Source organism: Musa acuminata, chromosome BXJ2-8, assembly GCF_036884655.1.
Source record: "Musa acuminata AAA Group cultivar baxijiao chromosome BXJ2-8, Cavendish_Baxijiao_AAA, whole genome shotgun sequence".
NCBI classification, from domain to species: domain Eukaryota; kingdom Viridiplantae; phylum Streptophyta; class Magnoliopsida; order Zingiberales; family Musaceae; genus Musa; species Musa acuminata.
In genome coordinates this window covers 45,530,001-45,555,473 of record NC_088345.1, presented here as the reverse complement: position 1 = coordinate 45,555,473, position 25,473 = coordinate 45,530,001, and the positions used below count along the sequence as shown (strand labels likewise).

The window sequence follows — 25,473 nt, the reverse complement described above, 5'->3', positions numbered from 1 at the left end:
TACTAATTTGATTGAGTCTCAAATAGATATTCTTAGTAGTTTAGTAATAAATATATATAATTAATTTTTTATTAGTTATATTATTTTTTGATACGATTACATCATATTTGTGACGGTTACAAAAAATACTATAAAAAATATTTTTGATAATATTTAAGTAATTTGGAGACACCTAAAACCCCCAAGAAAAACACCCAAAATGAAAAATAAAATTCCAAAATTCACCCAACTTAAAATACCATCGAATTAGAGGTTCAATGTTTTTTTCTATTTTCTTAAAAGTTTTGTGCATCATGATATTCATGAAATTTCATAGAAGTTGAACAAATTGTTTTTGCCAAGTTAATTTTGGCCAAAGAAATTCCTTGCAGTTTAATAATAAATTTAAAAAAATAACAAGGGACAAACGAGGGAGTTCATCATCTATCTTCCCTATGTCGTCAATTCATTCATCAGATCATAAGAGCTTGAGATGACAACTAAAACCTTAATGTCCTCGAACCCATTGTGCATCCCTATGCCCTAATCTACAAGCATTAGGCCTTCCACAGCAGCAACTCTGTAGATTACACAACTCATGCCAGGACGATTTGCAAGTATCACCAGAGTAACTCATGCTTTCTTGGACTATGAGACCGATTGTCTTCTGTATAAATTCGTCCAATTATTATGCATCATCATCTTGTATCATTTCATACCTGCATCCCTGAAAGAAGAGAAGAGAGTAAGCAAAGCTTAACTACGTCAGATATGCAACTCGGATAAGCAAATCAAACACCTAAATTGTATAAATATCAAGCAAAGCGGTACCTGATGACGATGTAACATGCATGTTTCAGTCGTCGATGTTGGAAACTTCGTGAGGCCTGCTGACATGGGCAATTCTTCATTTTAGTCTATTCCTTTCAGGTTGTCCCAGCAAATGAAAGTCATAAATTTCAGCTATAAGTAATAAATCATTTAATTTTGCCAAACCTGGATATAGATTATCCTCTCTACACCAAAAACCTAAGAACAAGCAGGAGGAAGAGATATTAACCTTAAAGCTTCATAAATTTACCTGTTTCACAAATTTTTTAGGCAAGAAGTGTTGTACACTTACCATACATTAAACTAGGAGCTGTTCAGACAGGACCGCAGCACCGATTAGACTGAGAAGACAAAGAATGGAGACAAAATCTACAAAGCCAAGTGAGAAATCAGTGAAGAGGTAGATCTTGTGCATGTTGCTGTCACCACAGAAACCTCTAGCGATCATCGCCTGCCAAACCCAAATTCAGTAAATATGTTTCGTGACAACTGCACATTCAGGGGAAGACTACCTAAGTTCAGAAGATTTTCAGATGTGATAAGAAGTCCACAAACAAACTACCAAAACACTTGTTCCACAATCCCAAATAGAAGCGAGACCAATAGAAACTGATCTAGGCTTCAGTTTGGATTCCAATGATCAAACATCAGACTAGGTGTACAGGGTAGTAAACAGTCTCGAGATGATATAAGGGACCGTGAATTTACATCATATCATATTTAAAAAAATGTTGCCTGAACGGATAAATTTCAGCATTATTGACCATGGTCAATGTAAAAGATGACATTACCACAACCAGATTGTGTATTAGTCAAGAGCCATGGGTCAAGAGGTGCATGCCCCAAGAAATTTTCTAGCACGTCATCAAGTTTCTGAACCTTGTGAAAATTACATTTGGCTAAACATAGCACCTTTTTAATACTTATAGGCGAGCCAACATGTTAAGTTCAAATTACTACAAACTTGTAAAATTGGCCTATTTTCTTCAAAAAATCATATAACATTATTCAGTGTTGCAACTAATTGACCATGACGGAGAAAAACTAACCTTGGAAATTTGCTCAGCATGGTTAAATATATTTTTGAAGATCCGGCGGATGTACAAAAAGAAAACTGCATAAGTAAATGACACAAAAGAACTATAAGCAACTACTTTTTAAGTTCAAGCAGCTCATAAATTGTTTGTATGACAAGCTTGTGTTGTCAAAACATTGCTGGATAGACCAACATATACAAAGTCAAATCATGTAGTTGGAAAAGATCAAATCCTTTTTTTTTCCCAATGCAAAAAAAATCCCATTCATCTTATTTGATGATTTAACAGATATAAAATAAAATACCCAAACAGTGAGGCCAGAAGAAAAAGTGACATGACGATTATAAGATACCAGATATTAGTTATAAGAATTGTTGGCTAAGCACAAAAAAAAAAAATCCATAAGAGATGCCAGACTATGTTTAAGACTCCTGTGATGATGATCAGCAATCTCTTAAACACCAACCATATATATAATCTAATTGGAGGTCCTTTGGCTACCAAGATCTCCATATACAAACTTTTTTTTAGAACCAACCATGTGAAAATCTTAATTTTTTAGGAGGTAAAGCTGTAGACACAAAAAGCAAAGCCAAAGATACACCTTGTTCCACTAAAGTTTAGGAAGCACAAATATATGATATTCAACTGCTACAATAATATATATATATATATATATATATATATATATATATATATATATGGAGACACGTACCATCCAATGTTTCCATTAGTGTTAATTGATGCCAGCTTATCCGGCGTGCAATAACGCCTAGTGCAGTATTTCGTACCTACGAAACCTCAAGCAAATTATAAGCATACATGGAAAATCTTCAGTAAATAACAAATAAAAAGAAGTTTATCAAAAAAATATTTGTATATACTTGTATATGTACAAATAGATGCTCACCACTATTATTGAGTTCTCAACTTACCTCATCGAAGACAAGACTGATGAATCTCAAAGAAAGCAGCAGAGTAAGTATTATCTCAGACACAGGAACACCAACTAGAGCCAAGGGAACCATAAACCATCGCAGTGCAGATGCAAGTTGCTCAGGTGGTGTTGTTGTCAGACATAGACTAGCACTTTGGAAGATCTTTTCAAGAGACAAAAGAAAAAGGACACATCAGTTGTTAGGCACTGTGCGAATCCTCAAAGAAAGATCAAGTAGCTGCCAAGTAGCATTGTTCTAAGATATCATAATAATTTAAACAGAAAAATGAACATAGATGCAGGTACATTGATGCCTTTTGGTATGAGAAAAATCCTTAAGATGGAATGAAGTATCCACTACTTAACAATGAGTAATTTACTTCATCTTTGACACTACTTAATCACGAGTAATTTGGACAACAACCATGGGTACTTCACTTCATCTTTGACAACGTTTTGTTAAAAGCATCATCAAGTAAGTCTTATCTGAGACCTGCTTCACCTCACAAATCAAAGAACATTTGTCAGGTTATAAATGAAATTTATACACAAAAGCTTCTCCAGAACCAAAATTTTAAATCTTGGTCCAGTAACAGTTTCAGTAATCAACCGAACTGGAATAGTACTGGTGTACTGGGTGGTATTCCGAATCATACCACATGGTAACAGCCAAATGAAAATTAAAAAGAAATTACAAAATGGATCATTCTTTTCGGACCATTAAATACCTATCAGGGAACCTTTACATTATGGTGAAATTCACAAAACATACTTAAAGAATAGAGGCACAAATCAAAAGTACACCATATGTCGGAAAAATGCATCCAAGGTTCTAATGTTAATGGAAAGAAGAGAGTCCTTCCCGTCTTTCATAGATAACAGCATAGTTTGGCTCACAAATTCAACTAAAAAAAGCGGATATTTTCCTTCTCTTCTATTAAAAAAATGGTATACTTTACTCAATTAGCAAACTAAAATTAGCAACTGATGTAGTTAAGCACGAGCAGTTTGGCAAATATTTCTCACAGAAATTAAAATCTCTGAAAATCTGATACCAAGTCTGACAGAAAATTTGTAATCTTCCTTCTTTAAATGGCTTATATTAAATGTCCAAACATTTAAAAACATCATGAAACCTTGACCTTGACAATTGAGGTTTATTTCTCCACCCTTAACAGTTGGTGAAATTTAGACAAGGTAAGTTTTCTCAAAATCATGTCCTTCTTAAAATAAAATATATCAATAATAATTTCTAAATTTTCTACATTTTCATTTTAAAACAAAGACAGCAAGACTTTCTCATAGCAAAGAAAGCTTCCAATGGCAAATTCCAACTGCAATAATAAAAAATAACAGCAAAACAAAATACATATGGAAGCCCTTTTGGATATAACATTTTGATTTAGAAAAGAAAAACACCACCTAAAGAAGATGATCTTAAGATTAACTAATTCAAAAGGACCAATAAGTTATGAGTAGAAAAATAGGGTTCAAAATTCAGGTGAAAGAAAGGAACCATACAGTAAAGGATAAACAAGCAGATGTACTAGCCACTGACAGGCCTTTCCTTGTCAATTGCAGTGGACCTAGCTTCGTGATAATATATGAATAACCACTCAATGATGATGGAACATTTGACAATCCTGTGATTGATGGGGGAGGAGTTCTCAACTGGACAAGTGAGGGCACACTGTCAGAACCAAATCCCAACATGACAAATAAAATTCCTGATAGCAAGGCCACTCTGCCCAATTGATCCTACAAAGAAGAAAAGTTTGTTTCCTATAAGTCAATCTAATACATCAAAATAATGATCATATACATCTCAGTAAAAGAATGCATGATAAACTAGGAAAATAGGATAATATTAAGAACAAGATTTACCCATCTTAACAGAAAATAATAACAAGAATAACAATACTTAATAAATACATGACATATTATTGGTCCTAAACTTTTTGTGCCTAATCTAACTCTTCAGTGCCTAGGAAGTTTAACTTTTGCACTAGGATCCACATAAAACAATTTACTGTAGGATATTAACTGTCTAAGCTTGAGTGTACCTTGGCCAAAACAAGAAATCAATGAGTGAAATTAATTAGTTTCAAGCATACCGTCCAAATACGATATGGAAGGATGCAAATTGACAGTAGGGTGATGTACAAGACCAAACCAAGGCGCATGTAGATATGTGATCTTGCTGGTAAGACAACGAGAACCAACAGCCACACCTGCACAAAGTAAAATATAAACAATCAGAATTGATGTGGAAGAATATTCAGAACAAGTTAATAAGAACATAAAGAAGAGCAATATAGCAGGTATGAATATGGACAAAAGGATAGAAATTTGGAAGACACTAAATAAACAGGGACAAAAAATAGCCATGCAAAGCCATATAAATGCTAAAAGACATTATCCAGAATAACAAAACCTCAAAGTATTTACATGTTATGCTGATGCACTGGTAAGGACAAAAGAAACTTAAACTCTGAAGCAATTAATTCCTCACAGATTCATTAATGATATGATAGCATACCCAGAAAAAGATTTAATGTGCCAAATTTCTTAACATTAGAGATGGCATCCAGAAGCAACTAGAAACTAATCAACTTCTAGATGTCAATTAGATGCTAAGACATTTCGAAACCACTTCATCATGCATCATAATGCAAACTAAGCCAGTCGAAACTAACAGGTAATCAATTTCCTCTTCACATCTTAAGTGACAATGATCAGATATGTAAACAATGGGAATCTGCCCGCAACTGAAAAATAACTAGAACTCCAAAAACATTAAAAAAGAATCTAAGCACCTAACTATACTAAGGCAAACGGTAAGAAAACAAAAAACAAAATATTCCAATTGTCTGAGAAAACACAAAAGAAAAAACACATGTAACTGTATAGTCACACATCCAAGCACACAGATGAACTTGTGTTAAAGGATGACAATAGACATGGGGCCTATGAGCTTCAAAACTAATAATGAGGCAACCATGAGATGCTTCCAGCCCCATGGTGTAAGTACTGGATATGACCCTATGTAATAGTGGTGGAAAACCCAGAAGCCAAGCAACAAGGGTATATTTAGATTGTATGCATGCAAACTATGGCACCCTTGTTAAACTATGCAGACATGACTACGGCCCTTAAGAAACGACTTCTTCAATGTGTGTTTATTAGATTCCTAGGGGAATTAGCTAAGATCCACTAGTATTCGTGATCAAAGATGCACTACCAACCCACAAATGCATCGCGAATTTAGGTCACAGAATTCGCTCCATAAATCAAGTATAGTACCTTTCTTATTGATACGAAACAATGCAATTTCAAGTCGAGTCCAGCAAGGTCTCGCAGACCAACTATTTGCTCAAATGACAACGAGAACACCAGAAGGAATTCGCGTCATAAAGCAATGTTCTTTACCAATTTGATACGGGGATCAACGGAGTGGAGGAAGGTGCGGGGGGACTCGATGAACTGGCCGATGGGGCTAGAAGTGGCCCCAGAAATGAGCCTGAGAATCCTCTCGGGCGCGACGCCGACACCGCGGGGGATCAACGACGCCCATCTTGCAGCTGCTTCTGCTGCCGATTTTGCTGTTCCCCCTCGTCCGGTGCCGTCTTCGCCGTCTCGCTCGGCCACCGTGCAGCTGACAGGGGCGCTCCTCCTCCTCCTCCTCCTCCCCATCCACGTCACGGGGGGACGCCATGGGATGAGGAGGATTGTGGTGGCGCGGCGACGATGAGGAACGAACGGCTGCGGAAGACGCAGAGGAGTCCGAGGAGGAGGAGAGGACGATGGAGACCGGCGAGGGAAGGATTGGAGAGGGATGGCGTGGTGGAGCCGCGACGTCATCCTGTGGCTTCTGCGCGGGTGAAATAGACGAAATGTTTTCTGATGTGAAGACAGAAAGAAATACTCTTTTATGCCGCAACTCAGCAACAAAATTTGTTTTCTTAAACCGTTTTTTATAATTCAAAAATGTTTTTTGCTGCGAGTGATGCTAATATAAACAAGTGTGATGCAATTACCTTTTATAACAAAACACAAACACTTGTATAAAATAAGCACATTATTTGTAGAAAAAATATTTTTATATAAATATTTTATCTTAAAAAGTCTTGACCGTTGAGCTTTTATTTAGCTCACTCGATTTTTAATAACGATCTTTTTTTTTTGTCACTTTGATGAAAATATATTTTTATCTTTCATCTAATCTTCAACCGTCATAGTCTCTTGCTCTCATCGTTAGTAGCATGCTCATCGTCTCCTCCCTCTCCTCCTTCTTTATTTTATCTTTTCTCGTTGGTTTTTTTCTCTTAAGTCTCTATGTCTTTTTTATCACGGGAGATCTTGGTTGTTATTGAGGTTGTTTTCACAGAAGATCTTGACTGTTATCATGCCCCCGCAAGACAGTGCTTCTGTCAAGGACGTCGATCTTGGACCAATGTGATAAAAGCGATTTGCGGGTGAGAGGCTTCTGAGCGAGTCCGCCAAGTTCCTTGAGGAGATTCATGATCCAATTGAGTTCTGCTACAGCAATGGCAATGGCACGGTATTCAGCTTCAATTGTCTTTTGCTTCTTGGAACTCTAATTGATTGGATTAGGTCCAAAGAAAAAAATATACCCCGATGTGGATGTTCTGTCATCAAAATTCCCTACCTAATCAACATCAGCAAAAGCATGGAGATGAAGGGGGGAGTGTTTGCGAAAAAAAAGACCATGATTGATAGTCCCGTGAAGATATCGTAATATTCGTTTGACTGCATACCAATGCATAGTAGATGGTCGATGCATGAATTGGGATAATTTATTGACCGTAAAAAAGATATATGGACGGGTAAGAGATAAGTACTGTAAGGAGCCAAGGACTTGACGGTATTGAGTTGGGTCTATAGCAGGGCTTCCATCACATAGTTTGAGCGACTCGCCAGTAGACAAAGGTGTTGTAACTGCCTTTGCATCTTGCATGTTCGTTTTAGATAATAGATCTTGAATAAACTTCCGTTGTGATAGAAAGAGCTCGGAAGATATGTATGTTGCTTCCACTCCTAAAAAATAGCTTAAGGTTCCTAGATCTTTAAGGGAGAATTGATATACTAAATGCTTGAGGAATGTCTTGATTTCCGTAGGATTATTGCCTGTGACAATAATATTATCCACATATACCAGAAGATATAATATATTGCTACTTTGGTGACGAAAAAATAAGGAGGTATCAGACTTAGAGTTGATGAAGCCAAGTGATACAAAAAACGAACCAAGTTCGGTGTACCAAGCTCTTGGAGCCTGACAAAGTCCATAAATAGCTTTTTGTAGTTTACAAACATGTTTTCTGTAGGATTCTGTTTGTAGAATTGAGAAACAAAAATAAGGTTTCGTTTGATGTGGGGTGCACACAAAACATCATCTAGCATAAACGAAGTGCTATGTGAATTAAGCATTGTAGAACCAGTATGAGTAATGGAGAGTCTGTTACCGTCACCGATGATGATGTCTTCGTTTCCGCCAGTCATTATGGATGGACAAGTTTTGTAAATCAAAGATGATGTGATGAGATGCGCTAGAGTCCACAATCCAATTTTGATAACTAGTATTCGGAGCAACTGTAAGATTTACGCGAGTCCAATGCGACTGAGGAGGAATTCTGGGTCGAGTTCTACAAACTTTTACAAAGTGGCCAACTTTGTCACATAGTTAGTAGACAACTCTTTATTGATGGGTTGAGGATAATTGAAGTAGCGTAATTGAAATGTTGAGGAGGGGAGGTTTGTTTGGAGCTCACAAGTGTAGGCATGCTAGCTAAACCTTTGTTGATAGATTTGTTATACCGGGTGCTCTTCTTCTTAGATTTTTAACTGACTTGAGCCATGATGGATGTTCCTGACAACTTGTCCTCACGCTTGAGATATATCTCAGTCAGTCAACTTGTCATAAAATTCTTCAAATGACACTTGCGAATCACGTGCACGTATTGCTACTGCCAATTCCTTGTATTCATCTCCTAGGTCGTTGAGGATATGGACAGTAACTTTTCTCACTGAGGTAATGACCTATCAAGGCCAAGTTATTGATGATAATCCTTATGTTATGTAAATAATCAGTAATAGTGCTTCCCTCTTGTTTTATCGTTATGAGACCGGACAGGAGACTAAGCATGCGAGTGCGGGAACGATTAGCTAAGGTGGTTTGCAACTTGCACCAAACTTCGGCAGTAGTGTCACTTAAAGAAATGAGTGGGGTGAGGGATCCAAGGCTTGAATAGCTTGAAGGATAAGATGATCCTGATGTAACCATAATTTATTATTCGAATTTTATACTGGACTGGGTGCGCCTGGGATGTTGAGCATCGTCGGTGGACAACGAAAGGAGCATTAGAGATAGATCATGAGGACATATGGAAGATATATACCAATATGTGAGAGCAACTAGAAGTCTGCAGTGAGACAATTATCAGGGAGGAAGAGGTGTTGGTGGCAAATGATAGCAAATGGGTTGTGAGTTGTTGATCAATATTGATAATGATCAATATTGTATAAAGCTGCATATCTCTATGCAGTAGTGCTGCAGTCTCTATGCAGCAGTTCTACAGTTGGATCAATATTGTGTAAAGCTACATATCTCTATGCAGTAGTGCTACAGTCTCTGTGCAGCAGTTCTGCAATTGCAAGGTTGCGTCGGCTCGGCTCTGCTTCTGCAGGAAGAGGTAGAGGAAGGGTGGCGGTAAAGAATGCTGCTAGCGCAGGGAGGAGAAGAGGGCGTGGCGGCCCTTGTTCAGCTTTAGAAATAGCCGTGAAAGAAGATTGTATTTGAAATGATACATAATACTCCATATTTATACAAATTTGGAAGGGAGAATTTTCCTTAATATCATGGGAGATCTTGGCTGTTGTTGAGGTTATTATCATGGGAGATCTTGACTGTTATCAGTAACAAGAATAGGTGATGGTGCGATCAAGGATTGCTGGTGAAGGAGATATTTTCATCAAAATAATGAAAAAAAAAACGTTTGTAGACAAAATATACTAAGGAGACGTTGTTAAGTAAAAGTCTAACGGTAACTTTTTTAGAAAAAAATATATATTTATATATTTATCAAACAAATATAAACAAACATATAGAAAAAATATATATTTAGATAACTACATCTTATTTTCCTAATAATAAAAATTATGCCCAAGTAATGAATTCGAAATTTGTTTAATATCATTCATTTATTAGGTCCTCTTCAATATAATGCGACCGGATCTTGCGGTCCAGATAATCCCAAATCATCTAGAATTGTTCGTAAAATTAATCGATTAAATTTAATTATATATCTATCCAATTATAAAGCAAAGAAAGTAATATCTCGTTTCCCAACATTATGTCCTAAAGAGAATATTTTATCATTAAACTGGCGTATATATAGAATTGATTTCAACGATATGTTTTCTATCTGAACTCATCGAAATGAATTTGAACTTCCATTAATATTTTTTAATATATAATTAGATAATTAAAATTAACTTAATCATCGAAAAATCAGGTCAGGCACACCCATGCATTTTCTACTTTCGAATCGAAGTAAGATATGAGTGGTAAATTTCTTTTAACTCAAATAAATATTTTCCTCGATAAAACTCGGAAAAATGAGTTAAGGCAGATTAATTTCAACATTTTTACTAATGACTAAGATGAAGCTAATACCAAATATTTTACTAATGACTCAATATTTTTTCATATCAAATAACGTTTATGATATCCAAATAATAATGTATTAATCGACTCGAATATAAAATCTTATGTATTATCGAGATCGATATCTTAAAATGATTGGATGGAATCGACGAATTCCTCTTCGTGGACGAATCGAAGCCTAAGCTTTTCGATCGAACAAACAAAACATTTGCTTGTAAATGGCGACGTCACGATTGCACAACATTTGCATATAAATAACATATGCCCTTAAATATAGACAACTTATGCATGGTAGACCAAAGAACGCGTGACACGCACCCATCTAAATTGTGGGGCCCCCGCACTCACCAGCTTAAGCCACGCTTCAATTCTACGTTTATATTATACGTTGTTTCTTTTCGTCGGACATCTAGTGCGGTCCCGTCACCCCGGTGAACCGCTGCTTCCCTTCACCGTGTATTTATTGTGGGCTGGTCGCAGCGGAACACAGTCGGTGAAGCGTAAGGAGAAGAAGCTGACACAAAAATCTTGTTGAGGACCACTTGCCCTTTTTGTTATTTTATTCTCGTATTTCCCTTTTTTTTCCGCCCATACTGCGTTCAGTGTAATTAAATAGTCAAAGAAAACAAAAAACGGTGTCGCAGCACGTACGTGTAAGGCGGATATCGTTCCACGTTTCACGTGGGAGTCGGATCTGCCCTGGTGATCGCTCCTCCCGACGCGTGTCCTCCACCCAATTGAACGAAGGCACGTCGTGGCCGTGATATTATTGGGGCGACGGAGTGAGGATATCAGAGCACTCGACGAGTCAAGAACCTTAATCCGTCCAGATGCCGACACGCGTCTTCCGATGGGCGACAGGGCACGTGTCGATGTCGCAACGGATCAGATGCCGTACGATGGCATCTGTGACTTCCCTAGGCGTCACGTGTCGTGCCGTCGCTTTCACGATACCGGACGAAATCCCGAACCGGACCGGACGCAATTATATGGTGGGTGGAGACCATAAAGACGAGATATGGCCGGTTCAACTGCAATCGAACCGGGTTCTTCGACGCTTACAGCGCACCCTCTATATGTAACCCGAATTGACTCCAAATCATTAGCCCAGAGCGCCAAGTGGGAGCCGACATGCGTCGCGTGTATGGATCCAACACTTCAGATGACCCAATCCGACCTTTCCATTGTCTTCCTCCCCCTCTCTCGCTCGCCAATGGCACTGGAGAAGTAGCGGACATCAGTATGGTCTTTTTTTCTCCTTACGTACACGACTCGTTGGAGGATTGGGTTCGGTTTGATTGACTGCAGTGACAAGATCTGGTTTGTCCGACGCTGAATGATGCGATGATGGAGAGGGGCAGAAAGAATCAGAAGTGCAGCTCCTTCTGCAACCCCTCGACGCCCGGGGCGACGGCCGCCGCCACGAGCATTAGCGGCGGCGGAGCGTATGGAGGCGACGTGAACGCCGGGATACTGGACGAGACGGTGCTGATGCTGGTGTTCCGCAGCCTCAACTGGGATCCGCACGTCATCTGCGTGGCGGCCTGCGTCAGCCGTCGCCTCCGCGCCGTGGCCCGCCGCGTGCTCTTCCGGGAGCTGTGCATCTCCCGGGCACCGCGCATGGTGTCCGCGCTCACCTCGGGCGGCGTGGCCCCCGCCGGCCGCCTCGGCGGCGGGTGGCACGCCCTCGCCAAGCTCCTCTTCTTCTGCTGCGGCTGCGCCGCCCCGACACGCTTCTTCACCCCCGACCGCGCCGCCCCGGGCCACTTCGTCGGCGTCTCCCGCTTCTCCAAGACCTCCGGCCGGTCCTTCCTCGCGCGCCGCTGCTGGGGCGACCTGCTCTTCGTCAGCGATCCCTGCGAGCACCCAGCGGCTGATCGGGGAGGCGGCGAGGACCTGGGAGCCTACCGCGGGGTGTTCCGGGGGTTCATGAGGTCACGGACGCGGGCATGGCTGATAGGGAAGCAAGCGGAGCTGGAAACCCGGGTGCGCTGCCCCTACTGCGGCGCCCGGGTGTGGAGCATGACGGCGGCGGGGCTCGTGCCCAGGAGCGCATCGAAGAGGCTGGGCTCCCACGAGGGGAGATTGGAGTACTTCGTTTGCGTGAACGGCCACCTGCATGGCTACTGCTGGTTGGCACATTTGTCGACGGACGACGACGACGAGGAAGATGACGGAGATGACACCGGCGACGATGGCAAGCATAACGAGGAAGACGCAGAGCGAAATGTTGAGTTCTGAGTCGTCGTGCTCTATCATTTTTGCCACAGCGGGAGACAACAGTAGCTGCTGCGGATTCTATCTGATCTCCTTCCGTGCTCTGTTTCCAGCATGTTGCTCTGGTATTCTTGTTCTGCATTCCCTGCATGAATGAGAAGTCTTTTGGTGCATTCTCGCTTGTTACAGGCTAGAATTTTGATTTGCTTAATGTCTTATTTGAGACAGATATGGAATGCGATCAGTCCCAATTGTTTGTTAGATTCAGTCTGCGACTTCACCTTTCATGGACTGATGATCTTAATTGTCTCTCTATCCAATTATCTAATGGTGTTATCCTTACAAAGTCTCACAAGACCAAGTCAACAGAGTGGCAGCTTCTAAGGCAACGAATTCAGCTGGTGCATCCATATCACTGTAATCTTTGATGGCAAAAGCTTCAAGGGTCATCCATGTTGCTTTCAGATTATTTCGGGAGGATTTTGACTGATTTGGACCAGGCAATGCTTTGTGTTCTGCCACAGCTTGAGAAGGAACCAATCAATCATTCTCCTCTTGGGTGGGTGTTGGAGGGGAAAACTGGGTTCCACTGAATCAGCCATGGCTGATGAGTGGGAGTGTGACTGAGAGCACAAAGGAGTCTTGTGTTTCTTTGAGAACAGTATACTTGTTTTCATTCATCCACTATGGCTTTATTGGATGCTTCATGATATGGTTAAAGTTTAAAACCATATGGGCATTATGGGAAGAATAGAATAGTAACCACTTTCTTTTGTTTCAGATGTTGATGAGTCAAAAGGCAAACACTTCTTTTTCTTTCGGTGTTGACTTCTGAACTTTGACATTTATGTTATGCAATCAAAACTGAGAAAATTAGTGTAATGAGCAGTGGAGCAGTTCTAAATTCTATAATACCTATAGCACAGGAAAACAAAACCAATACTCTGAGAAAACAAATCAGGTAGAACTAGCTTTTACAATTTCTTCAGAAGGAAATAGCATATGCATTATTGTTAGATCAATTTCATGCATTGTAATTGCTCAAGTCTCTTCCTCTATCAACTAGAATCATCAAACTGATCCTGCCAATACTGCTAAGTATCAGACCAGACAGCAAATAATATATGAAGACCATGCAAAATGTTTGCCATAATATTCAAGGAGCTGGTATCAACACTTGATCTTAAAAATAAACAGGCATTTGTAGAGTAGATTGATGTACCATAACGAGGGTGTCGATACTTATCTGGCACAGCACAATCGCACTTTGTATCGTTGGCACAATTTCGTCTCGTTTGGCACATTCAGAGATTGGCCTAATCACATCTCTGCATCCCTGAAACAAGTAATAGTGGTGTGTGCCAATACTTCTCAGGTACAATACATTTCAAACCATGCCTATATCACCAAAATGTGTGGACAAGTCCGACAGGAAATGATATGACCAAGAAGAAAAAGAGATAATGAAATAAAAGTGAACTTCACTTTATAGATGTATCGGTGCGCCCCACATCAACCAGAAGCAATCTCCTCAGCAAAGTTGCAGGTATTTATTGGACTATTGGTGGAAACCATCTTTTTAGAAATTGTTCAGCCAGCCAAAGAATATCAAATATTTAAGCTTGAACAAAACACTGAAGAGCAGTAAGTAGTTTGTGAAAGGTTGTATTTTATCCAACATTCCAATCAAAGTAATTTATTCTGTTGCTATTAACCATCATACACTATTATAATCAAACAAACAGAATTTTCTTCTTCCTCAAATGCATCAATATTGAGAAAGAGAATGTGAAATTTCTAAATAGAAAACTAAATGGTCTTTCTACCTCAAACATCATCCAGCTCCTGAGTAACAAAACAACTTTCAACTAAGAACCTGATACTGATGACCATTATTAATTTGATCATCCTAGCAAAGCATCATGACGCCACTAATTGTTCTTTAGATATTGAAACACAGTGCCATTACAATAATTTTTTTTCCATTCAAAAGGCCTAATTCAGAAAAAAATATATCGCGTGCCATACATTTCTCCTCAGAACCTATAACAAATACAAATCTACATATTCGTATGCAACAACTGGCAGGCAGTCTAGGAAAGTGAAATGTCAAACATAAGAATAAAGCTAAAATGTCTGAGGGAAAGAGAGCTCACCAGATGCACTTGTAAACCAGACTGGAAGCCAGCCAATGGACAACTGACAACAGTAGGTTACTACAACATATTGGGTTACTTAAGAAAGATGCAGGTACAACATGCTCATACGAGTGGACGGACAAACACACACGCTCATGCACACGCACACACAAAATACACTCAATCATATGTACCAAACAAAGAATGCAATACCAACTTGAACAATGCTACAAACTATCAGCACTATATCGCTCAATGGAGCATAATTTTCTTCATCTTCAATTATATCAAGGGGAGAGGTAACTATACAACTTCCAATCGCACAAAAACATCACCTAATCAAATTTTAATTTCCCTGACTGACACGAAAGATAGCGGAAAATGAAATAGTCCTTCAAATATTTCATTTTGAAACCAGTGTCTCTTTAAAAGCATCTGCAAGCAGCAAATTTCTTTGGTCATTTTTCTTATAATCATGAAGTCCACATTAGCCATTTACCCCCAAAATCACAACTTTTATCATCGGAGACATACCGGAAACATAAGCATTACTAGTTTTCAAGGATCAAGCAAAAGAAAAGGCGACTTTTTTATGATCGAAACCAAAACTATTAACACGATTCAAAACCATTACCCTTTCATCCATCACCTTCCGCACACAGTCCAAATGAACCAAGCATCAGCAGACTCGCAAAACCACCAAGAGCCTAGAACTCCTGTGAAGCAGATCCAAGCTCTCCCTGCCCTTTCCCCTGCTTCTTGGGCAGCAGCGTCTGATGAATATTGGGCAAAACGCCGCCGTTAGCAATCGTGACGGTCCCCAAGAGTTTGCTCAGCTCTTCATCGTTCCTGATCGCAAGCTGTATGTGCCTCGGCACGATCCGATTCTTCTTGTTGTCCCTCGCCGCGTTCCCCGCCAGCTCCAGAACCTACGCAAAAGCATGAATTCGCGTGCGTCGTCCTACGATCAAGGAGAGCAAAAAGCTCGGAACGTTATAAAAAGATCTATACCTCCGCGGCGAGGTACTCGAGGACGGCGGACAGGTAGACGGGGGCGCCGGCGCCCACGCGGTCGGCGTACTTGCCGTCCTTGAGGTAGCGGGCGATGCGCCCGACGGGGAACTGGAGACCGGCCTTCTGCGAGCGGGAGATGGCCTTGGAGGCCTTCGGCTTCCCCCTCCCGCCCTTCGCAGCCGTGCCCCCCGTTGAGCTCATCTCTCTCTCCTCTCTCTCACTCTGCCCGTTTCTCTTTTGTTTCACTCGCTTTCTTTAGGAGGCGAGCAACGCGTGGGGTTGGCACAATTCCTGTGAATCGGTTGAGATACCAAACATACAAAAGTCAATTGTATTGGTCTAACAAATTGGGACCCACCATAGAACCGACGCGTCATCTCTCTGTTTGGTTATTTAGCTGTTTGGTGGATGATGCAAAGGAGATCGCAAGGATTGCCAGCGTGTGATTCCCGCCAACGGCGAAGGTGGACATCGGGTCCAGCAGTTACCGAGTCTTAAGTTGCCCACTCGTTACCTGACTTGTGAATGGTTGCACTGAGGGTCCCAATTGCGGGCTCCACCTGACCCTCACGGTACTACAGTCGTCTGTGACAAAACTGGTCAACTGCGTCACTAATGTTCCATGTCCTCATTCCTACTTCGGCATTCTCCCTCGACTGTTAACGAGGCCTCGTAAAGTGTGATTCAATCCCGTCTCCGTCCAAGCAGGGAACAGTGTCTCCACTATCGGAGGAGTCCCACGCCACACCAAAGCGAAGATGTCAGGGAGCCAATACTGTCGTGGATAGCTACTTGTCAGGAATAATAAAGCTCCCTGGTTCACTGATACAGGTGATCCGAACGCCTTTCTCAGCGTACATTACAATGTACTTACTAAATGATCCATCGACATTTATACACATAGTTGTTACTACTAGTAATATTAAATCCTAAAGACGTTTGGCTTTCTTTTTCGGTCTTCGTCGGTTTTGTCCACTTGCTCGATCTGACGCGATTGGCGACGAGAAGGGCGAGCAAGGAATCGGGCGGAGAAGGAGGAGGAAGAAGAAGGCTAAGATGGCGGTGCAGCAGGCGCTTGTAGTCCTCAGTGACTCTGGCCCATCTTCGGGGGCTACGATTGCTTCCCCGTCAGTCGCCCCTCACCCATCCTTTCTTGCTTACACTAGAGCATCTTTTAGGGCTTTTTTATTGGTCGAGTTCGGATCGAGGAGTGTATGTGTAGGCTATCTTTCTCATGATTAGGGTTTAGTAGATGAGTATGTATTTGGAGTTTGGTTAAGTGAGGCTTATCAAGTTGGATTTCTTGTGAAATTTTGTTGGCGATATCATTGGAGATGATGACATGGGCATTAGGTTTTCCGAAATCTGTGGCCTCCTATTGTTTATCTCCTTATGCTTCTTTATTAAGATAGCTATGGGTGAAAGAAAGCTGCGAATTAGTATTTAAGGATTAGCATGCACACTCTTCTGCTACTGCACATGGATGGAAATCTTAATGGATTGTGTATCTTGTAGAAGGAATTCAACATAAACATATTGCAGGTCCCAACAGTTACAGATTTAAGTTCTGGATTACTGCATCAAAATTTGCCCGGGATATAATTTGGAAGCAGTAGTGCTATCCTCATTAGGCTTAAAAATTAGAATGCTCTTTTGGCTAAGCTTCAGTGCTATTACCTTTGTGCTTGTTTTCTGTGCTATTACCAAGTTAAATCTATCACAAGTAGTACAAGTATTAACTTCTCTGACTAGGTGCCCACCATTCTAATTGAAATTTGACTCTCGAATTTGTTCCCCATTATCCCCAAATGAAATTGTGAGACTTGCACACTTCATTTTTTTAGCTACTATGATCATAAGAGTCACTTAGGCAACTTCCCCAACATGGCCGAGCAATATCCAACTCAACTATTGGTAACTGTTGAGTGTTCCCTGTTGTTCAAGAGTAGGGAGATGTATTTGACTTCTAGTATAAGTAGAACATATCAGCTTCATCCTTGGCTATCTAATTTTTTTACTATTTTAAGTATATATACATATATATTTAATTTGTCATGATTTTATAAACCATCTACATTATTATCATATAAATCACTTGGGTAATGTATTTAACATATCTCTCCTGGACCTCTGATTATGGGTATCAGATGGCATAGTTTCTCAAGAGACATGCAAAACAAACTTTACTTAGAAAGCTAACTACCTAGATCGTAGTTTAGAATTCGATATTGGAAAAGTTTATTTGAACCCACATAATTAGCTGCTCCAAGTTAAACAGTAATCCTTATATTTACATTGAGCTATTGTGACACTTGAAACAAGTTCTGATCATGTATATATACATATATATGTAGAGGGAGTGTGTGTTGTGTGTGCAGAATCTTATTGAGAGTATCACGACATCAACCACATTGTATCAGAAACATCATATAGACTCCAAATTGAAGTAGAACTCTGTTAAATATAGTCTACATATGTGCATAATGTTTAATGAGTCAAAACTTATATGATTTAAACTTTTTTTATATATCAAACTAACACAAAAGCAAAAGGTTTAAGGAACATTCATGTATGGAACTATGAGCTACACTGATTTGGTTAAATATCATAATGATTCTCTAATCAAATCTTGTTAGATGAGCACATACCAAAATCCAATTTCTTTTGGTACTTGCATGTTATTATTGATCAAACTGAAATATATTCTGTTATTTTACATATTTTTCTTTAGTTTTTTATTTGTATATTAATTCATCTGTTTTTTCATTCTTACGTATAAGTTTCTAAAATCTTAAGGGTAAGTGAAAATAAGCCTTGCAATTTTCTAAACCATATCATTGATGAATATGCACTAAATATTCTTTGATAATCACTTGCAAGGTTGAAAACATTGTTAACCATTTTACACCTGGATGACAAAATCCATCTATATCTCAATCCATCAAAGCAATGGCTTAAAATGGTGTAAGGTAGATGATGCAATCATATCCTTGTTGAAATTTGGTTTGTTATAGTTAACCAAATAATTAACATCAAATATGTCATGGGCTATGCACAAATAGAAAATTTTTGGCATAATCAAATTAACAAAGGGGTCCATAGCTCAGTGGTAGAGCAATTGACTGCAGATCAATAGGTCACCAGTTTGAACCTGGTTGGGCCCTATTTAAGTGTGTTATTATGTGGCAGTCACTTTTTTTTCATAGATCTTTAGCTTTATAACTCTCGTTCAATGGTGGTTAGATTTGTTAAGATGTTATCTGTGGCAGTGACATGATGCTTGCAGTTTACATGCATCGATGATCACTCAACCGAATTTTTTTTGTTCTTTGATAATCATTTGCATAGTTTTCCATTCAATCATGATTTGGCCTGTCAAGATGTTATTTGCAGCAGCATTTTTTTATATCTGTTATCTTTTTGTAAATTTTGGTCTTATTTGTTAATATGTTTTAAGAGGCAATGCAGCATGATACTTTCAGTTTTATTCATTTTTCATCACAATGAACCACGATGATGTTCTTTATAGTTATTAGTCAATATATAAGATACTATACAGTTACCTTTTACCTTATGCACTAAAGTACATATACTATTCTCTACATTACTAGGATAATAAAAGCCACTTCCTACTTATGTTCAACAAAATAGGAGTAAGAAAGAATTACTTTGTGTAGTTTTCCGTAAAAATGATTTCAAGTGCCTGTCTTGTCTGTACAAGGATGTTAAACACAGTTGTGATAAGTAATGGTGCTAAGCCAACTTTTGGTAACTGATTGTTTGCTGATTCAGTAGATATATTGATTTGGCTGCTGGTGTTGCAAAGAATTCAGTAATTAGTCAGTGACTATGAATCACTTCATTCTTTATTCCGGTCTTTATGGCTTAATTTGTTAATATGTTAAATTGCTAAGAGAACAAAAAGGCCTTTTCTGTCTATGTTACACAAAAAAAAGAGAAAGAAAGGAATTACTTGTATATATTACCTGAGATATGATTTCAAAATGCTTCTCTCATCTGTCCGAGGATGTCAGACAGTTGTTGCAATATGTGATGGTATTAAGCCAGCTTCTGGTAAATGATGGATTGGTGATCCATGGTCAACATGGTCTCCACCATTGCATAGATTTCAGATACCAAATCAGTAATTATGAATCACAACTTCACATACCTGTCACTAGTTCTTCAGCAGAAAGATTTGTTTACCATTAGTTTGCTGTCAAGAAGGCCACCCAGAGCCAAGAACTCAACTACAAGAGAACCTAAACTGCCGATTGGTCCTTCTTCAACAGTTATAAGTTCCTCATGTGATATCTCTAAGCTTCAATCCAGACTTTGATCCAATACTTTGCAGAATCGTGCCTTGACTGCTGTGATTTCTAGGCCCTTCAGATAGTGCTCCTTCAGTACCAAAGCTGCAGCCAAGCAGTTCTGAACTGCTGTTCCATACTCAAGAAGAGCCTACAGATCCCTCTCACCCTCGGCATGAACTGCAGTTCGAGGCCCTGCTCCTACCTTTGCCAACCTGCAAATGTTGTAAGTTTACGTATAATCACTTATCCTTGATATCTTGAAGCTAAGATTACTTAATTGTTTCTGTAAATCATGTTCACTTATAACATAGGATATGGATACAAGATATGCATGCACAGTTGTTTTATTGTATGGTCATATGCTGATGTACATATACTACTCTCTACATTTGTCGACCTGCAAATTTGACTTCAGTCTATTAATGATAGATAACTGAAAGAGAAGAAACAGATGCATGTCCTTTAAACTATCACCTCAAGTGAAACACCCTTGTGGAACAGTTCTGCTTCATCTGAAGGAACCCTGACAGCGATAGTTGGCAGGCATGCCAAGACTGCAAGTGATCCAGAATTGAATCTTGTAACTCGATTAAATTGCATCCTAGTTGCAGGATCAAGCTTGGTGACACCTGCTAATGACAAGGTAAGCTCGAAGTTCTTTGATTTAGAGTACATCCTTATTAACAATGATTCTTGGCAACCAAACAGTTCCTTGTTTGGTTATTTGGTCGCTTGGTAATTGACGGGAAAGGAGGACGCTCGGATTGCTCGCGTGTGATTCGCGCCATGAGCTGACGTGGGCTTCTGGCCCAGCAATTACCGTTTTTACTCACGAAGCTACCCGCCTTGTAACTGGAAGCGGTGATGCCCATAGGTGGGCTCCAGGCGAACTCACGGTCACATGTTCGAGGGTTTCCCGTTCTTCTTTTTCTTCGGGAAGCTTTACGGCAATAGTTTCGCCGACCGTGACAAGTCGGTTATCTTTGGCCGCACTTGGCCGGAAACATTTCTGTATCGGGCCCCGCAGGAAACGACGTATCCACCGTCTGGGGAGATCACGCCGATGCCGTCAGCGAGACAAAAGGGGGTCGTGGGAGCTGCTGGAGTAGCCGAATAGTGTTCCCTGTCTTACTTAATACAGGTGATTCGCACACTTATATATACATAAATGTTAATATTAATTATAAAGCCGTTTGGCCCTTTTTTATCTTCCTCAATTTTGTTCGCTAGTTCGATGCGACGCACTTTGACGACGAGAACGGCGAACAAGGATCGGGCGGATGAGGAGGCGACCTAAGAGAAAGATGTCTGTGCAGTAGGCGCTGGTGGTGCACGGCGTTGTGACGCTGCTGCTGGTGGTGTTGCCCTCTGCAGGCACTGGTCCATCTTCGGAGAAGATCCACAACTTCCTCACCTTCGGCGCCTGCGACGACTTCTTGTAAGTCTCCCATCCCTCATCCCAGTTCATCCTCCTTTTCTTGCTTAAATTTCTATTTCTTTAGGGATTTTCATTGGTCGTGTTTGGATTAAGGACATTGTGTAGGGCTTACTTTTTCACGATTAGGGTTTAGAGTATGATCCTGGAACCTGGTTTAGGTGGAGCTTATCAAGTTGGATTGCTTGTGGAGTTTTTCTGATGATATCAATTAAGATGACGACATGGGGATTTTTACTGCTAAAGCTTCTTTATTAAAAGTACATTTGCTTCTCTGTGGTCTCATTCTCCACATCTGTTAGAAATGGATAGGGCTATGAGGAATGGAAACTGCAGATTAATAATTGGGAATTAGCATTCATTCTTTTATCCTACTCCATGTGGTTAAAGATCTCGATTAATTGTCTATCTGGTAAAAGGAACTCACTATAAACATCTTCTAAGGCCCAACACTAACAATTTTAAGTCCCGGATTGTTGCATCAAAATCTGAATGGGGCAGCTATAGTGCTGGCTTAAGGTATAGGATGCTCTTTTTCGCTAAGCTTCGGTGCTATCACCTCCAGAGTTGTTTCCTGTGCATTTCAATGTACCAAATCAAGTCCATCTCAAATGGTACACTTGTGAGATTTTCTGACCAGGTATATCATTCTATTTTGTTACATTTAGGACGGTTTAGGACAGTTTAGTTTTGGGCAATTAATTACGATCTGCTAAATCAGACAACAATTGGGTCCATAGCTCAGTGGTAGAGCAATTGACTGCAGATCAATAGGTCACCGGTTCGAACCCGGTTGGGCCCTCCTTATTATTATTAGTACTTTTTGGGATTATTATGTGGCAGTCACCCTAGCTTTATAAATTTTTATCTTTTCTATAAATCATGGCTGTTGTGGTAAGATGTTATAGGAGGGAATGTGGCAATCACTTCTTGCTTCATTAATCTGTTATTCTATAAATCATGTTATTGATGGTGGATTACTGAAAGAGAAAAAGTAGATGCATGTTCCTCTAAACAACCACCTCAAGTGGAACACCTTTGCTTTCAAGGGGAAGGAGAACGCCATGTCCTCTACTTCAGCAGGTCATTGACAACTGCAGCAGTGGCGACCATGTGGAACAGTTCTGCTTCATCTGAAAGAGCCATGACAGCCATATTTTGGTGGCCGTGCTATATACGTGACTTCAAATGATCCAGAATTAGTTGTCTTGCCAGCTCCAAGAAACCCCACCCGATCCACCGCAAATCTTACTGGTAGTTTCTGCGGATCCACAGCATGTAGCCCCTGAGCCGCAGAATTTGAGTTTCTCTTTGGTCTGAATGTAAATGCATTATCTGGATTTGACTTTTGCAAAAATAGAATCAGGAGTTTCCAAATTTTCATTCCCTATAAATTCTACACTATGCATGAAGGAAATGTTCTATATCAGGTGAGAATGACATTTCTTTACATGCAGGCTGCTCTTCTCAAGGGGTAATCGATGGAAGAACGAATTGCACGATGCTTATTGCTTACCTGACTAAAGACTTCTGTCACACAATCAACACAATTCACAGGTCAGTATAATGTTGAGAACTGTTGGAAATATTCTCAGTTGTTACAAGTACAACTATTATGCTCATTGGTTACAGTTCAAAGAAAAGATCAATAAAAATGACCCTTGGAACTTGATTTGCCTCTTAATAGCTGAGAAACTGGAAAGTCTGTTATTATATATTATAAATAATATTTAACAAACCATACTACAATCGGGTCCATAGCTCAGTGGTAGAGCAATTGACTGCAGATCAATAGGTCACCGGTTCGAACCTGGTTGGGCCCTTATCTTATTCAATTTTTGGGTTCTCGTCAGTGTATTTATGTTAAGCATATCAGTCAGTCATCATTTGATTTTTATGATGCTCATGTAGGTTTTCTATGAATAATTTTTCTACAAGTCATTGTATGATTCGGTAATATGTTATTATAAAAGAGAAAGTGATATTATTTTTCTAGGATGTTATGTGTGGCAATCATTTTGTTCTTTATAAATATATTTCTCTGTAAGTCATGGTATTGATATTAAGTATTTTAGTCAATAATTAATTTTCATTTGTTTATTTGATGGTCATCATGTTTTTAATATCTTGTATTTCTATTCAACCTGGTTGTATTTATAAAGATGTTATATGTAGGTCTTTTTATAAATTTGTTATCTATAAATCATGTTATGATTTGGTAATATGTTTTAAAGACAAAAGTGATTTTTTTTAAAAGAAAAGGTATATGTGGCAGTCATTTTTGTTTATTATACATCTATTTTTCTGTAAGACATGGTTTGGTTTGGTAAGAAATTATAGGGTACGATGTGGTATGATATTTATAGTGTTTGTATATTTTTTATCATAAATCGATGGTATTACAAACGGGTCCATAGCTCAGTGGTAGAGCAATTGACTGCAGATCAATAGGTCACCGGTTCGAACCTGGTTGGGCCCTTATCTTGTTTAATTTTTGGGTTCTCGTCATTGTATTTATGTTAAGCATATCAGTCAGTCATCATTTGATTTTTATGATGCTCATGTAGGTTTTCTATGAATAATTTTTCTACAAGTCTTTGTAAGATTCGGTAATATGTTATTATAAGAGAGAAAGAGATAAAATTTTTCTAGGATGTTATATGTGGCAATCATTTTGTTCTCTACAAATATACTTCTCTGTAAGTCATGGTATTGATGTTAAGTATTTTAGTCAATAATCAATTTTCATTTGTTTATTTGATGGTCATCATGCTGTTAATATCTTGTATTTCTATTCAACATGGTTGTATTTATAAAGAAGTTATATGTAGGTCTTTTTATAAATTTGTTATCTATAAATCATGTTATGATTTGGTAATATGTTTTAAAGACAAAAGTGATTTTTTTTAAAGAAAAGGTATATGTGGCAGTCATTTTTGTTTATTATACATCTATTTTTCTGTAAGTCATGGTTTGGTTTGGTAAGATGATATAAGATACAATAAGGCATGATACTTGTAGTTTTTGTACATTTCTGACCACAAATGAACCACAACATTATGATATTAGTTTTTAAGTTCTTTTAAAAGTCATTGACATAGTCAATATTCCAGTAAATCATGATATGATCTGTTAAGATGTTATTTGTGGCCCTATTCATTGATTGTTAGTTATGATGGTCATCATGGTATCAATACTAAGGATTTCAGCCATCAATGTTTGTTTTTTTAATATGTTATATGTGGTAGTCATCTTTGTTCTCATTAAAGATATATTTTTCTGTAAATCATGGTATGATTGGGTAACATGTTTGAAGAGGCAATGTGGCACCGCTTGGTTTAGATGTTTTATATGGCAGCCATCTTTGTTTTTAATAAATATATTTTTTCTGTAAATGATGGTATGATTGAGTAAGATGTTTCAAGAGGCAATGTGGCAGTGCTTGGTTACTATGTTATAATGTGGTAGTCAGTTTTTTTCTTTTTCTTTTTTATACTCCTATTAGTCGTGGCATCATTTGATAAGATGTTATAGGGGGGAAAATTTAATCAAAGGGAAAATTTGAACTGCAAAATATATGATAGTTCAGTACCATGACACAAATTGGAGATCATGGACGAACTTGAAACTTCTTTGGAAGGATTATTTGGGTAATTTAATTGTTATTTTAACCACTAATGTTGCATGGGTTCAGGATCGGTTAACAATTAGGCAATAATCAGCAAATGGTAAGTGTCTTTTGTTCAATTTGACATCTTCCACTCCTTACTTTTGCAGCAATTATTTACATAACCTATCTTATTTCTCCGTGACAAGCTGCTGATGTTGATTCTCATGCGTCCGTCAGAGCATAGCATGGCATTGCCTCTGCCTGTAAGTGCCTTG

The 25,473-nt window shown here is 39.1% G+C and overlaps 3 protein-coding genes, 1 long non-coding RNA gene and 4 other non-coding genes across 12 annotated transcripts in view; 6 read left to right on the top strand and 2 right to left on the bottom strand.

The window, feature by feature from the left end:
- Positions 1–328: 328 nt before the first annotated feature.
- On the bottom strand, positions 329–6,677 carry LOC103995364 (protein ABCI12, chloroplastic). Of its 5 annotated transcripts, none has more exons than XM_065121920.1 (10): positions 6,214–6,677; positions 4,899–5,015; positions 4,306–4,542; positions 2,783–2,947; positions 2,563–2,638; positions 1,860–1,924; positions 1,103–1,261; positions 976–1,008; positions 811–869; positions 329–706 (listed from the first exon to the last, which is right to left on the bottom strand). In XM_065121920.1, exons 1-7 carry the CDS (start codon positions 6,643–6,645, stop codon positions 1,109–1,111), a joined length of 1,245 nt encoding a protein of 414 aa, XP_064977992.1. In that variant the 5' UTR covers positions 6,646–6,677; the 3' UTR covers positions 329–706; positions 811–869; positions 976–1,008; positions 1,103–1,108. The 5 variants fall into 5 exon arrangements, with proteins under 5 accessions (XP_064977992.1, XP_064977991.1, XP_064977994.1 ...); XM_065121919.1 differs by having other exon boundaries at positions 811–866; XM_065121922.1 differs by having other exon boundaries at positions 1,103–1,179.
- A 4,912-nt stretch (positions 6,678–11,589) lies between these two features.
- Positions 11,590–12,949, top strand: LOC135619677 (EID1-like F-box protein 3). Its single transcript, XM_065121917.1, has 2 exons — positions 11,590–12,813; positions 12,917–12,949. Exon 1 carries the CDS (start codon positions 11,816–11,818, stop codon positions 12,710–12,712), a length of 897 nt encoding a protein of 298 aa, XP_064977989.1. The 5' UTR covers positions 11,590–11,815; the 3' UTR covers positions 12,713–12,813; positions 12,917–12,949.
- A 2,313-nt stretch (positions 12,950–15,262) lies between these two features.
- On the bottom strand, positions 15,263–16,081 carry LOC135619678 (histone H2AX-like). The gene is made up of 2 exons (XM_065121918.1): positions 15,838–16,081; positions 15,263–15,755 (listed from the first exon to the last, which is right to left on the bottom strand). Exons 1-2 carry the CDS (start codon positions 16,039–16,041, stop codon positions 15,534–15,536), a joined length of 426 nt encoding a protein of 141 aa, XP_064977990.1. The 5' UTR covers positions 16,042–16,081; the 3' UTR covers positions 15,263–15,533.
- A 675-nt stretch (positions 16,082–16,756) lies between these two features.
- The window catches only part of LOC135619676 (uncharacterized), an 8,847-nt gene continuing 130 nt past the window's right edge, over positions 16,757–25,473 (top strand). The window contains exons 1-5 of the long non-coding RNA XR_010489441.1: positions 16,757–20,376; positions 20,583–21,294; positions 21,384–21,591; positions 23,046–23,145; positions 25,366–25,473. The exon at positions 25,366–25,473 is cut by the window's right edge and continues 130 nt beyond it. This is a non-coding gene — a long non-coding RNA (uncharacterized LOC135619676). The remainder of the gene's footprint in view (positions 20,377–20,582; positions 21,295–21,383; positions 21,592–23,045; positions 23,146–25,365) is intronic.
- On the top strand, positions 18,933–19,004 carry TRNAC-GCA (transfer RNA cysteine (anticodon GCA)). Its single transcript has one exon. It is a non-coding gene; the product is annotated as a tRNA-Cys (tRNA).
- TRNAC-GCA (transfer RNA cysteine (anticodon GCA)) lies at positions 22,319–22,390 on the top strand. Its single transcript has one exon. It is a non-coding gene; the product is annotated as a tRNA-Cys (tRNA).
- TRNAC-GCA (transfer RNA cysteine (anticodon GCA)) lies at positions 23,340–23,411 on the top strand. Its single transcript has one exon. It is a non-coding gene; the product is annotated as a tRNA-Cys (tRNA).
- On the top strand, positions 23,996–24,067 carry TRNAC-GCA (transfer RNA cysteine (anticodon GCA)). The gene has a single exon. It is a non-coding gene; the product is annotated as a tRNA-Cys (tRNA).